This window comes from Anopheles stephensi, chromosome 2 (genome assembly GCF_013141755.1).
Source record: "Anopheles stephensi strain Indian chromosome 2, UCI_ANSTEP_V1.0, whole genome shotgun sequence".
NCBI lineage: Eukaryota > Metazoa > Arthropoda > Insecta > Diptera > Culicidae > Anopheles > Anopheles stephensi.
In genome coordinates this window covers 53,879,942-53,895,432 of record NC_050202.1, presented here as the reverse complement: position 1 = coordinate 53,895,432, position 15,491 = coordinate 53,879,942, and the positions used below count along the sequence as shown (strand labels likewise).

The 15,491-nt window shown below is 42.9% G+C and overlaps 1 protein-coding gene across 2 annotated transcripts in view; it reads right to left on the bottom strand.

Moving 5' to 3' along the window:
• Nucleotides 1-12,009: 12,009 nt before the first annotated feature.
• LOC118502680 overlaps nt 12,010-15,491 on the bottom strand; it is a 160,303-nt gene continuing 156,821 nt past the window's right edge. For both annotated transcript variants that reach the window (XM_036035189.1, XM_036035188.1), the window contains one exon: nt 12,010-15,403. In XM_036035189.1, coding sequence (XP_035891082.1) covers nt 14,613-15,403 — 791 coding nt within the window. In that variant the 3' untranslated portion in view covers nt 12,010-14,612. The remainder of the gene's footprint in view (nt 15,404-15,491) is intronic.

The window sequence follows — 15,491 nt, the reverse complement described above, 5'->3', positions numbered from 1 at the left end:
GCAAAAATGCAGTATAAATTCTTCTAAAAGTGGATTAAGTACAATGAAAATTTCAATCTTATTGATAATGGTCGTATACCAAACAGTCAAATGAGGTTTGATTATCAACTCACTGACGCTAGGCTCTCTCGAGTCCGATTCAGTGTGCTAAAGGTCGTCGTTAAATCGCTCTCTTCTCGATATTAATGTATTCGTATTTTGTTTACATTTAGTTCTTTATAAGACGTGAAACAGGGCACGAGGTATTTATAGAATCTATGTATTAAACACTTCGGACCTTCGTGTAATGTAAACCCGCTTCCTATTAATAACTTTATTACAAACTCCTCCCAATAATGCATGCATTTATGAGCACTAAATATGTAATATGATCCATTTTTGGATCCATAAATCAGCAAACCAACCACGCGACCTCACCTTTGTAACCTCACATGTTAATGAACCTTGAACTGCATTTCAGCTTCACCACACCGGTCTGTGTTTATTGACTGATTTTAGAATCGATTATCATCGGCTTCATTATGAATGATGTTGTTGAGGAGAAATGTTTGTAAATTGTTTTCTGATTTGATGACCGCGTAATAACGATGTAATAGGAGAATGTGTCCTGGTCAACCATTAGCGTTTGATCACTGCTGCTGACAGCAAATGCTTTACAGGTGTTTGGAGCGGTATAGCAATCTCGTTACACCTCACTGACCTTTAAATTGTCAAATTCTCTATCGAAACGATTAGGGCAAATGTCCAACAAATGCTTGTTGTTTGATTTCGCTAAGACTTTAGCTCTGGATATGCGGGTTAGATGTATAAAAGAGTAGAGAGAGCAACAAAAGTTTAACTACGAGAAGTGCACTACGATAAAAAAGTTTTAAACGTGCAAGAGCCTACCGACAAGTGCTGTGAGAAAACTAGTATTAAATATTGAATTTGAATAATACGTTTCTAATGGAGTCGCCTGGTACTTTTAAATTATGTCAAGTATGAATTGATGAGCTTAATAGCAATAATAATGTTTGGTAATTTTTTATGCTTAAAACGTTTGTTGTTGAGTAGAGAATTTTCTTATTCCTGAAATTCAGCTTCTGGTGAAAATTTCTTTGGATTTATTCAAAATTTAGGTTAGAACAGTTTGAACACGTCCTCAATCTTTGGAAAATCTGTACTAAGAAAGACTTGGTATGATAATAGCTCGTATTTTTGCTTTGCTTTTTTGCACAATAAAACCTCTTGATGTTTTATTCAAACCAGCTACCAGGAACGGATAATGATAATTGGAACGTGGACTGGTGTAATGGAGGCGCCTGGTGTTTTGTAAATGTTATTCTACACAACGTCGTTCCGTTAATACTAACAAATCTTTTAAGGAATATAAGCTGCTTTCAGGGAGAGAGAAAAAACATAGCAGAAGAGGCGTTATATAATTCAACGGAAAAACACGGTGAAAAATATCCTTGGCTTCTTATAAATAGGCGTTCAACAAGAGATGCAAAAACACTTCATCCCGTTTAAATATTATAAGCTACCGATGCTGCTACAAGTTCTGCTAAATTAATTAACGAATAGTTTCCCGTTTCAGCTTCAGCCTTTCAAACCTCTTCCAGCTCTACGTATCCGTACCAAAAAAAAACTCCAACTTCAAATTCGGAAGCAACGGTAGAAGGAGCTAAAAATTAATAAACCGAAAATGAAAAATAAAACCAGCAAAGATAGATGGCCATGAATGGGGCGGCATTCAGGTGACCATGGTTACACAGACTCAGGTAGCCAACCCATCTTCATTACTTACATTACTGCGTTTTTGTTGCACCCGAACGTAACGTTTTCGGTTCCGTTTCGTAGCTCTGCGTTCGGAGCACGAATTCAAGTACAATGAGCGCAGGAAGGTAATACATAAATTTGCATTGAAGGTGACTAAAGCGTTTGGACAGACAGCTTCAGGAAGTGAGGGGATCCCTTATGCGCTACGCTGTTACAGGTTCACGGTGAGTAAGGCATTTGCTGTAGGGTAGTTATGCGTTGTCAAATTAAGGCGCACCTGGACTGTTGAAATAGAGTCTTTATAGTTACAGTTTGACCTTGCAGAAATGGTAGAATGTATTTTGAACAAGGTTGCAACCTTCTGACTTTGATGCCATGCTAGTGAAATACATTTTTTTCGGAGTACATCAAAGCCATATGTCAAGACCACAAGTTAGAGAATTCGAAGATGGGGATTGGACGTCATTTGATTTGTAGTTCATGTTTGCTTTGTGGCACACATTTAGTCTTGGTAATCATTTCCATGTTGAGAATTTTATACGAGATTCATCTGCACCAGACACATGCCTCCAGCAATTGCCTTTTGGTTCATTAGTGCCAAGGAATCTGTGTTGAGATGGACACACAGATACAACCTTATCGAAATTGTTCTACGTTCAGTCAGCTTTTAAGGGACTTTTAATAGCATATAGCTCATCGATTTATGTTTAAATCTGTCTAAAAAAAGGAACAAACTCAGCGTATATCACCAGCTTCAACATATTGGCAGAGCTTTAAGTTGCTTCCATGACATGTGACTGGAAACTGGAAAATTGAACAAGCTACATACGTCCACAAATGTTACCCAACTACGTCACGATTTGACTTGTGCATAAGTGAAGTTCAAATCGAGGGAGGGAGAGAGTTGTTTTTTTCCATATGCAGCCGCGTGCACAATTGCTCGTTTGTGCATGCACTCGTTGCAATGCCGAAATGCGTTCCCGACATCCAGCCGTTGCAGTTTGCAGCCAGTGGCTGCTGACAAGGGTTTGACAAAGTTTTGCATATTTTAGGGCGCCACTGGTACGGCTGCCAGCACTGGTTGCAGGACTGTAGTGTGTCGATTAGCACACAAGCACACACACACACACACACACCCATCTCTTGTGTGAAGAACTACTAACACGGGTAAGATACGTTTTTGTGTGTGTGCTAGAAAGTTGATCGGGTGCGTACTGCAAATTTCACAAAGAAAACCCAAAAAAAAATACTAAAATGGAGGAGAACTCTTTCGATTCATGGCTTCGAGGATCCATATACGAGGGCGTACTGGTACGAGAAGTTTAGGAAATCCATTTCATCAGAAACGAGACCGTAAAGTGCGAAGGGTTTGGGGGCAACAGCTGCTCATATATGTACGTACGGGTAAGGTGTGCGCTTTTGAGGTTCGACATTGCACCGATCGGCAGTAATAATTTTGAAGCCGGTTCGAACGTGCTGGCCCCAAATCGAAGATTCACCGTTTGATTGGTGTGTGTGTTTGGACAAGTTGTTCTTACATGCATGTTGATTCTGGGTGCGAGTCGTATGAGCATTCCAGATAAATAATGTCTCGTTTTTGAAGTAAGAACATTCCGGCTGGACTGAGCAGGGTGGTAGAATTCTTAATGAGAAATAAGTGAGCTTTTAAAAAGATGTTAGAAATTCGGTTTGATAAAGGGAGTTTAGAATTGTTTTAACGAATTCGAATCCAAAAAAATATTTGGAAAACGGTCAATAAACAGAGGAACTGTACAGGGTATCCCAGGTTATTTTTAAGGCAATTTCATTTTTTTAATTTTTTAATATGCAATAAGTAGTAAAAAAATAAGTTTCACTTATTCGAAAATATTATTTATTCAGCTGCTTATTTTTAAACGCATACAGATGTTTTTTTCCTTGGCACTACAACCTCGAAAGGTCCTGCCTACCTGAATTTCTGTGAATTGATTTTACCTGTAGCAATGTAGTCAGCCCTGCGATCGGGGAGGCAATCTGGATGGGATTTGAAAAATATTTGGAAAACGGTCAATAAACAGAGGAACTGTACAGGGTATCCCAGGTTATTTTTAAGGCAATTTCATTTTTTTAATTTTTTAATATGCAATAAGTAGTAAAAAAATAAGTTTCACTTATTCGAAAATATTATTTATTCAGCTGCTTATTTTTAAACGCATACAGATGTTTTTTTCCTTGGCACTACAACCTCGAAAGGTCCTGCCTACCTGAATTTCTGTGAATTGATTTTACCTGTAGCAATGTAGTCAGCCCTGCGATCGGGGAGGCAATCTGGATGGGATTTGAAAAATATTTGGAAAACGGTCAATAAACAGAGGAACTGTACAGGGTATCCCAGGTTATTTTTAAGGCAATTTCATTTTTTTAATTTTTTAATATGCAATAAGTAGTAAAAAAATAAGTTTCACTTATTCGAAAATATTATTTATTCAGCTGCTTATTTTTAAACGCATACAGATGTTTTTTTCCTTGGCACTACAACCTCGAAAGGTCCTGCCTACCTGAATTTCTGTGAATTGATTTTACCTGTAGCAATGTAGTCAGCCCTGCGATCGGGGAGGCAATCTGGATGGGATTTGACTCCCGGTCCTGCTGTGTGAAAATTTCAACCGTAATCGCCTCGGCCACCGGATCGCCCTCAGACTACTTACTAAACAGGCGCTACAACCGCTTACTTACTAAACTTTTACTTACTACTTTTACTTACTTACTAAACAGGCGCTACAACCGCTTTGCGGTCTTGGCCGCTTACGGTATCGACCCATCAACGCCATCATTCCATCTCAATTTGCCTCCTTCCACGTCTCCTCTGTCAGTGTGGACGGCCTAAAAGGACTTACGGGCTGGGTCGTCCGGTGTCATTCTGTTGACGTGACCAACCCACCGGAGCCTAGCGAGCCTAATTCGCTACTCGATGGTGAGATCATCGTACAGCTCGTAGAGCTCGTCATTGTAGCAGTTCCTCCATTGTCGTTCTACACATCTTCCTCTTGAACTTGAATCATCTGAGCATCTTACTCTTGAACGCAGTTAACAGAGCTTCGTCGGTTTTGGGCAGAGCCCACGTCTCAGAGGCGTTTGTGAGTTCTGAGACTATTTGGAACTCCGTACAGTCCCAGCTTCGTCCGTCGTGATAGGAAGCTAGGGTGGTTTCTTTAGGCTGTAGAATGACCGGTTGCCAGCCAGCACCCTTGCGCGTAACTCAACATCAATGTTGTTGTCGGTGCTGACTTTTGACTTTTGAACGACTTGGATAGTGTGGTCCCGTATCTGTACATCACCCCTGCGTAAATCAGTGTTTGTTAGCAGGGCCGCTGGTGGTGCCACCATCATTTTGGTTTTCGCCTCGTCAATCTCCAACCCGAGGTTTTGGAGACAGGCAAGCCCATCTTCCTGGCGCAGGCCCTTGGCGGTAGCAAAGGGCTCTGTGAGTTTTCCATCTGGTCAGTGGTTAATTTCCCGTTTCGGAATCCTCTATGATTTTCGACTATCTCTCCAACGAATGTGAAACAAAAATGTCTTGGGAAATGTAAAATAAATCCGAATTACCCTGTGTTTCTTGTTTACTCATAGTAAATTAGTGTCTTGAACCATCTTGCACAAGAGTATGCAATCTGCAAAGCAGATACTTCTAAAGCTATGCAATTTGCAAAACACGGATCAGAAACAGTCACAGCTTTTCAATCTCAATTTAACCCAGCTTTCATATTGGAGTCCCAGAGTTAGAGAATTCCACATTTCACATTGGATCAAAAAAATTACATTAATTTACATAAGAGACGTCCTACACTGAACACAACTTTCGTACAAGCGTGTGTGTGTGGATTTTCAAAATTGAAATTCTATCCCATTCGGATTAGTTTGCCAAGGGTTTTGTTTCCTTTACACGTTTTGCACAATATGTGCCTAATTGCTTGTCAAACATTTGCAATATGAACGACCGGTTTGATTTGATTTATGAAAAGGGAAGGTATGCGTTGTCACCCAGCAGCACTAGCATCATCAGCATCATCATCATTAATTACAAACAATTGAACACTCCTGTCAACTCGCCCGCAAGAGTGCAATCATAACCAGTTTGTGTACAGTTTGGCTCAAAAACCCCCAAATCGATCCCATCATCACCCAATTCATCACATTCGATGTGGTTTTTCCTTTTCAACTCAATGTGTGTATGGGGGAGTTAGGTGGGATGTGTTTTTTTAAACTTTTCCCGCAATTCTTTTATTACAAAACTTTTCCAATTATAGTCTTTTGATTCAGCTTGCCAGCCAAAGCTGGAACCAGACTTTTTTGTGTGACGCTTTTTTTTCCTAGACGTTTGTGTACCGTGAGAGCGTTTTTATTTTTCGTCGTTTAGTTTTTTTTAGCTACCGTGTTGAGGGATCCGAACCAGAGTGGATGTCGGTTAGAATGCAAAGGATTTGTTCATGACTCCGGGCGGATGACCTTGGGGAAGGGAGGGCCGGGGACGAGACGGGCTTATGGTTTCTCTTGTTTGCACTCGTCCGATTGGTCACCGACGGAACGTGCGGAATGCACATAAATCCTCGACCCGACCCGTTCGTACCGAGCTGCTGCACGTACGCGAAGAATGTCCCACGAACCCACGGTGATTGCTTGGACAGTTGGAAAAGTATTATAATTGAAGCGCATCCTTACTTTGCTTTCTAATGCACTTCGCTAATGTGTAGTGCAGTGTGTGTGTATGTGTGCTGGATGGGAAGTTGAAAGAAAGGAGAGCCTTTCTCGTTTGATGGGGACAGTTTTTCTTCAAAGTTTTTACGCTGGACATTGCGCAGGATGTAAACGTGCTGCGGTGTGGAAGAATGCTTGAAGAAAGGAAGCGATGCTTAAGTAGTTTATAGTTAGTTGATCAATTATTTGATTAAACGTAAAAGAAAGGTTTGTGAGAAGAGCATGTCAGAGAAATTAAAAGGGAATTAATCATTTTCTTAGGATATATTCACCAGTGACATTGTGAACCTGGACGTTGTTATCGATGGCAAGTTGAAGTCCTACATAAATGCAGTATTCGGTATTTACCAGGGTGACAACTTCGCTGGTCTTCGCTCGGCAGGACCGGGGTTCAAATCCCATCCGGATCGTTCCCCCTCATTAAGGCCTGACTATCCAACTACATGGTATCAAATCTGAATCAACTCACATTTGAACCGTATCCTCGTAGCCAAATAGAATATTAAAGGCTTTCTTAGTACAGCGGTTGTCGCTATTCAAGAGGCTTCATCATTCTTAATTCCTTAGAATCAATGGAGCTCGTCGAAGGCGTTAGTCGAAAATAAGAAGTAGGAGATACAGATGCTTGCCAAAAGCATCTTTAAAGGCGTCTCAGGACTCATACGGGATATCGAAAGCCCACATTATGGATATGCTTTCTTATTCAGAAAGACCACCTTGTCTAGGGAAAGCTTGTTGTCCGAAAGACTTTGTCGTAGTCAAAGATGCTTCGTCGCCTAAACCTCTATCAGCTCTCCCAATTTTTTTTTCATTCAAAGCATCTACCGGGAGGCATTGTAGATCCATCTACCGAATTTGACAAGGACCTTATTGCTGCCTGATGGTTCCCGTGTCACTCTCTTGGAAGCGTCTAGTAAGATCCACTGTAGTCGATGAGACCTCATTTACCAAGATCACTCATAGTCAAAAATGATTCATCGTCTAAGCCTGTCCTAGAAACCTTATCATTCAAAGCTTCAAACTGAGAGGATTAGCGCATTTGGCAAGCACCTTATTTCTCTCTAATAGACTTTATCACTCTGTAGGGATCACGGGCTGCTATGGACGGCGTGAAGTGCAAGTTGAGAGTGTCGATCATGCTGTCTTGGCAGGAATGAACCACGAGCAAGTTTGAGCTGTTTGGCGCCGCAGACATCCTGACGATTGCTGACTCTGATGGATCAAGTACTGAATCAAGTGGAGTCAGACCTGAACAACAGGGACTGCATTTACCAAGACCGCACATAGTCGAAGAGGCTTCGTTAATCAGAAGACTTTATCGTCGAAAGGGTCTGAAGTGCTCAAAGAGCCTAGCCGTGCTTGAGGTCTTGTTTAGCCCTTGTCTCAAGTCTCTCAAATGGTCCCAATAGTTGTGCTTAGTATCAAAATCACCAAACACTACCTCAAGATTACTTCCAATGCTGGGGCAATCAAGTCTTCCAAACTGGAAATCAAAGGCAAAGCCCTGAAAGATTGTGGAGCCTAAGAAGATGAGGTAGTAGGTATGAATACCGATAAAAAATTGTATAGTTCGATTCATGATGACTTACTTCTGTAGAGCGATTTAATAGTATTTACTCACAAAAAAATCTTTAAGGGCTAAATTAAAATATAATAAAGCATTAAACAATATCCAACTATCAATTTCGCTCTTCCAGTCGACTGCTACACACACACACACACACACACAAACTCCATAAGTTTATTGAAGTGCGGTAGCGGAAAGCTTTAATTGAATACATATTTTGCCATTGAATGATTACGAGTTGCTACACTTCCTACATCTGATTATCCGCTATCGGCAGACGATAAATAGATCTTTGAAATTATTTAGCTGGAAAACTTAATTACTTACTGCGATACTAAAACCAGTACCAACAGCAATCTACCGCCACAATTCAAACAGCCCAGCCGTGTGCGGTTTAATTTCAGATTATTAAATTCCATGTAAAACCAATGGTGCCATCCGATTGGGGTGAAGATTTTCTCCGAACGTATAACTAGTAAAGGCGCAAACAACAAAACTACAAATGTGTGTGCTCGTCACATTCGCTACAACAGTACGTAAATCTACATTCCATTCCGATGCCCAATTTTCGAGATGGATTAACCTCCGGGAAGGGAATGATACCGGGAGACAAATGGTGCGATTGAACGTGGTGGTGAACGGACATTTGTCCGATCCCACTACCACTGTCAAACAAATCGGTGAACCAATGGGGGGAAAGGCAAGAAAACTTTTACCGCATGTTGCATGTTAGTTTGTTTTTCCCTTAATGTGTCACCGGAGTGCAGAGATGTTCCGTGGCGTGGCTGGCGATCAGAGGACCAAAGAAAGCGAGTGAGGAGCAGTGCGCGTAATCAAAGCACAAACAATAGTACGTCACATACGGTTATCGGGGGGTGGGGAGGAAGATAAAAAAAGGAAATACCAGCAGCAGAACCGGGAGTTTGCAGCTCCCGAGACGAATGTGCTCAAATTTGCATTCAAATTCCGTCCAAACATATTGGAGCGTTGGAGGGTTTGCCCCGACGGTGGCAAACGTATCGGCTCTTCCAGACGGTAGTACGAGTAACTATTTGTCTAACACTGGCGTGGTGTACACCTGCGAAGAGTTGAGGCACCGAGCTGCGTGTGTCCGTGTGTGTGTGTGTCTCAAGTTCAACGTTCAAGCACGTGGAAAAGCACGTATCCGTTCCGTGCAGTGGGTCGGATGTATACGGACCGAGCTTTAGACTTTCTGCAGGACCGATGTTTTTCTCAGGGGCGAGTTGCGTTTTTCCGTACGTTGCCCACCAACAGTCCCCACCAGTCCGCGTCACCTGCTTCGGAACGCTCTCGAGAGCAAACGGAAGTAGCCACATGGCGTTCGTCCTTCGGCATCGGATAGAACGAGGGCTTGGGCTGTACGCGCGTTGGTTCACCTGACCTTTTTTTTCTCCGCTTCTTGTATTCGTTTGCAGTACAAAACGTATTTGTAGTCGAACAGAACGACAACACGCTGTAGACATTGTGTTCGTTTTCAGTTACCCTCTCCCCTTCGGTCGGGTTTCGGTGTTCCTTCCTACTCGGCCATGCAAACACATGCATATTGTCATTTTTTGTGTGTGTTTTACCTTCCGGCGAAAGGAAAGCAGCGCCTGATGGTTTCTCAGTTTCAGTGAGAAGTTTTCTCGTTAATGAAATGTTGCATTGCATGCATCGGGATTCATCGAACTTTTATTTTATTTTATTGGAGAGTAATAAAAGGATGACTGATATTGTGCAGAATACGAGGAACAGAGGGATTTAGATTTAATATGCCAAACATAGAATTTTTGAGTAATTAATAACGAATTAAATATTTTATTTTAATTGTAATGACAAATTGTGACCAAATAAATCATGCCATTATCCCACTATTTCCTCCTCATCGCTCAAAACATCCTCGTGTTTCGGATACTCTTTTTTTCCTACGCATTTTCCATTTCACACTCACCTCATCAGAATCTCGCCACGAACGTTTTCCCTTTCCAGTTCGGAACAACAATCATTATTTCACCACGTGTAGCATCATTTGTGGTGAGTTGGGAAAATGTTGCACCACGCGTACGATAGCGGAGGACGCAACATAACCGGTTTTCCGACCAACTGTAGGGGAAAACCACTGGAATGCTAGAGTTCTGCGCCTGTAGTTTTGGAAGGTCAGGGCTCGGCACCGATTGTTTCGTATTGATTTCCCTATGGCGGCTGTGTTTGTTGGATGAACCGAGAATTCATTTGTGGTGATAGTTCATCGAATGAATGCCTCAAAAAGCAAACGGGTGGTATATTTCTTTGCATATTATTGGATGAGAAAAATTTTATTTTATGTTGTGGCTTTTGAATACAATTTAAACAACACAACTCTGTTGGACTTAGGTATTGGACTCAGCTGTTGGACTCTCACCACAGGATGCTTTCTCAACCATTTTAAATTCTTAAATAAAGAGCCTCTTTAGTAAATACATGCAGCATAAGAGTTGCTTGCTTAGGGCAGTCGTTTCGAATAATTTTGAGTAAAAGTTTATTTGTCAATGCGGTGCTTTGTGACATCTGGATATAACTCCGAGACATATGGTGATTCCACCTTATTATAGTGTCTACCCATCAATTGGTCATGCAGTCTGACGACGCACTAAGTTAAAGATTCTATTAAAAATCTCTAAACTTTTTCCCTTAAGTGAGCTTGGGTCCCATCTACTTGGGCTGACTACGTTGCTTACGGATACAATTAAGCCACAGAAAGCCAGAAATGGCAGGCCGCACCCTCTCAAGGTTGTAGTGTCAAAGAAGAAGAAAAAGAACTTGATATTACAATTTAATTTATTAATACATTAAAAAATGTTTCAGGCCAAATTCTATCAAAAGATCGCTTAGATGATGATGGAAAATATGAGATTTCTCATGAGAATAATGAATATAGGCTAATGAGAATAAATGCTATATGCTATATGATATGACGAAAAATGTGATTTTAAGGATTTCTGTGGACAGCTTCAAAATATTCAATAAAATATTGAAAGTTTTTCAATAAAGTTTGCTGGTCGGTTTGATTTCATTGCAAACGGGGCATGGAATCCGTCAACGAACTGAACGTAAAGTTGGAAGAACTTTTTTCAGCGCATTAGAGACTTTTTTCACGATGTCTTCTGAATAATGTCACTGTGTCCTAAATGTTCCAGCCTTAAATATAAAATGCAAATATCCGTCGTCTGTCACTACAACAGTTCGTCCTATCTGGCAGACGGCCTTAAAAGACTTTACGGTCTGGTTCGTCCGATGTCACTCCCTTGACAAGACTAGTCCACCAAAGCCTGGTCAGTCTAATTGCGAAAAAAAACTGTTAATAAATGTGTGTTAAGAAAAATGTTAATAAATGTGAAGATGCTCTAAAACATAAATCAACAGAATGTATATGTACGCTTGTTATCACAGCAAAAGGAGTTAAGTGTGTTATTTAAGTTCAAATTGATAAACGCACCACTATCACAAAACAATAACAGAAAGCTCACTTGCAAACAGCTTTTACTTGCTTTACGAGGAGCTTTGTGAGTGGGAAATAGACAAAGTTAGCATAAAGAAATATCCCTTCTAGGGAGGAGCATTGTACGGCAACATTGGACACCAGATGGTATTTTTAAAGGAACAATATAAATTACCTTTTGTACGCAAGCAAATCAGGATTTTTCCTGAGCTTTAAAGCTTAGCAGCTGGAAAACCCTTTCAGCTTTAGGAAAAACCTAAAATATTCGTTTTACTCGTTTGGTCCTTCGAACATGGAGTGGCAATGCTAGTCCAAGGATGATAGTCCCTACGAGTGAAATATTTCATGAAATGTTTCAACATTCAAATGATACCTTCTCTCTTCATCTTTCACCACAAAATAACGACCGTTTCTGTTGTGATATCATTTTTCTTTCAGCTTTAAAACATTTCAAAATTGAAAAAGCATTACGTTTTTTTAAAAAAACACCATTAGTTAGATTGTTTTTATTGACTCATCAGCGTCGCAATCGCAATTGCACTATTTATATTGCACACAAGTCTCGTTCGGGTTGCGTCGCTAGCGCTTTCGATGTTGCTCACACGATAACAAGCACTCTTGCCCAAGTGGTTTGTCCATCTCGCCATTAGGCCCGCTTAGCCGCGATAAACCTCGGCTAAACTGATACTGCTGCTATACACCCATTCACACCGACACAGGCTGCTGCTGCTGCTTCGATCGTATATGCTTAAACTAGCTATTTACACGTATTGGGAACTCAGGGCCGTTAACTCCGTGCCACCAGCAGCAGTGGCAGCAGCAGGAGTAGCAGTAGCAGCTAGCTAGATGCAATGATAAATGGATCTCATCTGTACACACTGGAAACGAAATTTTTCTAACGATCAATGGTATTTGATTCTACAACGCACACAACGTGTATCCTGATGACGATAAGCTTAGCAGCGCTTCCGGACGCTCCCGTCTGTCCACGGTTTGGTCTATTTTGGATGGGAGGATGAGTGGATACCGGTTCGGGATGCTGAGTCGAGTAGGAAGCCCATCTCGCTCCTGTTGCGGTATGTACAGATGTGGAGATGTAGGGAGCAGAGCGCCATTGGTCACTTCCAACAGTTTTTCCCCGATAGCTATCGGGTCTTACGGGTTATTGTTTAACTAGAACAACTTTACGCTAGACGGATATGTACAAATTCGCTATGGGCTGGTATCGGCGGTACGGGAATAACAACCGCTGAGATCCTTAAAGCATCGACAAACACCGCTATCGTTCGATTCGCCAAATCTTAGCTACAACACGAGTTACTTCAGCCCCCGGGGAGGGGAGGGGTTTGCAGTTGTATACACACGCTTAATTACTTTCCTTTCACGGGAGGATTTTTCGGGCGGGAAAACTGTGTATTTTTTCTTCCTAACAGGCAGCATTGTCATCTGCGTACCTGGCGCGTTTGTCTTGTAACAGGGGGATTTTTTGTTTGCTTAAAGCGAGCTTTCACAAGCTCATTTCTAACGGTGAGTAGCAAGGTTCACGAGTTAAGTGTCTGACTTCGGAGACATTGTGCAGTATCGCAGATTGAATAGCTCGCACATCAGATCGCCTTATGCGCCTACAGATATGCAACCCGCATTCACCAATCTATCTGCAACACTCCACAAGATCTACTCCTGAAGTCAGGGCGGTAAAAGGAGAGAAAGTGAGAGTTCGTTAAGAGACGGGATTGCGGGGGGAAGATACGTTCGGTTATGGCAAATAATAATCTAACACCGTACCACATCAGTCTGAGGATATAGGCCGCCATAGAGGACTTGCTAGCGCCCGGGTTCGATATGGTTCGATAGGTTCACCTCGCTGGGAGCGTTTGTTTTGTTGTTGGTTGATATACATTCGGTACATTGGATATGCCTAGTGGTTCCCGTTCTTGGTATGATGCGTATGAGTTTTGTTTTTCATCATTAACTAGACGTAACTGGAAAACACAATCTTCCCCTTGCGCTCTTGAGTATCTTAATAACGATTCGATAAAAAGTCAAACGGTGCGAGGTTTTCAAATGATACGCAATGACGGTTTTGTCTGGTTGATACCACACAAAAAAAAATGCTATAACTAAATTAATACTTCAAGACTACACACCTCAAGAATCTATCAAAACATTGTGGAATGTTTGCTACTTTCTTGATGAACTCATGTCAGTAAAACCGAAGAAAAAGAACTCGCTTTTAACCAATATTTACACTATCAGTCCACTGTTCCTGCTCGTTTAACGATGCTCGATGCTATGTACAAACGAAGTAATTAACCTAACTTGTTCTCTGCCTTTTTTTCTTTTGCTCAACACACGTATTGCTCAGTAACATAGGTTCGTCATCGGGCCGGGTTCAACCGGCGCTTTACACTGGGATCTACACGGTACACATTCCTACAGTACACACTCTCTCCTCCGTCTCGGTCGTGCCCCACGACTGTATGCGTGCTGCTTAATGTCTTGCTTTGTTTTGTCTCGTTTGCTTAATGGAAGACTGTCTATTATTCTTCGCTGCTGTAGAAGCATCACCCCAGACATCGGGGTTCCCGGACTCCATCGCTGCGCTTCGTATTCGCTGTAGGAAGCAGAACATACGCGGGAAGATACGCGGTTTCGATATTCAAGGACATTCCCAACGTACACACTGTCCCGGTGGGAAGTGGGCGCTCTCGTGGTTGTCTGTGTGTGTGTGTGTGTGCGTGGGGGGTTGTTTTACGCTCCAGTTCTTATTCTTGCGTATTTTATACTCTCTGCCTACACGTTTCATAACAACATCACCTTGGTAGCATGAGCTCGCCACACGCTTGATAGGCCTTTGTTACCGTGAATGTGTGTGTGTGTGTGCCCTTTATCGTCATCACTTCGACATCAACTCTTCCGGACGAGGGCAATCCTACACACACATACACCGGTTGTCCGGGATGTCGTTGTCGGTCTGAACGCGCGTTTGATACTGTCCCGTACGAACGAGAACGAGGTTCTAATCCGGCTCCGAGAAGCGCTTCCGGATTAGTGGCGGTTTATCGGCCATCCAGCCTACACGCAACTCTCCGGTCCCGGTAGTGTGTCGGTGATGATGTGCTGACGGTTGCGTGTCTTCGTTAGCGTCGCCCCAACGGTCGAACCGGACGATGGCGACGGGGCACTGCTAAAGTCGAGCAGATCGGTCACGAACTCGGACCCGGAGTATCGGTACTCGGGATTTCCGGCACCACCGTTCAAGGTGGTGGCCGCCTGCTTCAGGTTACCGCTGCTGCTGCGGCTACTGCTCCGGTACTCGAAGCCCGGATTGGACGCGACGCCCGGCTCGCCGCCGGCAGCCGTTTGCTGATGTTCCCCGGGGATGCTTCCCAGCGGGGAACTCTTGTACGCGTACGGGTCGACGAGCGGTGGCGGATTGTGGTTGTACTGCAGCGTGTGCTGATAGTTCGTGTACGGTTTCTCGTACTCGACCAGCTCGCCCGGGTATTTGCTGGTGCTGCTGGTGCTGGTTAGCTGCTGCTGTTGTTGCTGCTGCAGCAGACAGTAGCTGTTAGCGGAAGCGTCCGTACGTTTCAGTGTGCTCTGCCGACTGGAAGGGGTTGATTTCTGCTGGTCATAGCCACCCGGCGTGGCGTAGATTGTGCCGGCCGGTGGGCCTCGCACACCCAACGGGGAGCCCATCTTTTGGCCCATATCCTTTATCGACTGCACGCTGGCCGAGCCCGTCTTCTGGGCGTTCAGTATGTCCGGCTGCTTTTCGACGCCCTGCTTGAGCGTGTAGGCGACGACGTACTTCTGCTGTCCCATGCCCATCTCGAGCGGTGTCGTCACGGTAATGTCCATGCCTGTGAAAGCAAACAGAAACAAAAACAACAAGAGTCTGTGTAATTGCCAATTTTCTTCGCATGGCCTTTGATGATGTGCGCTTCCGTA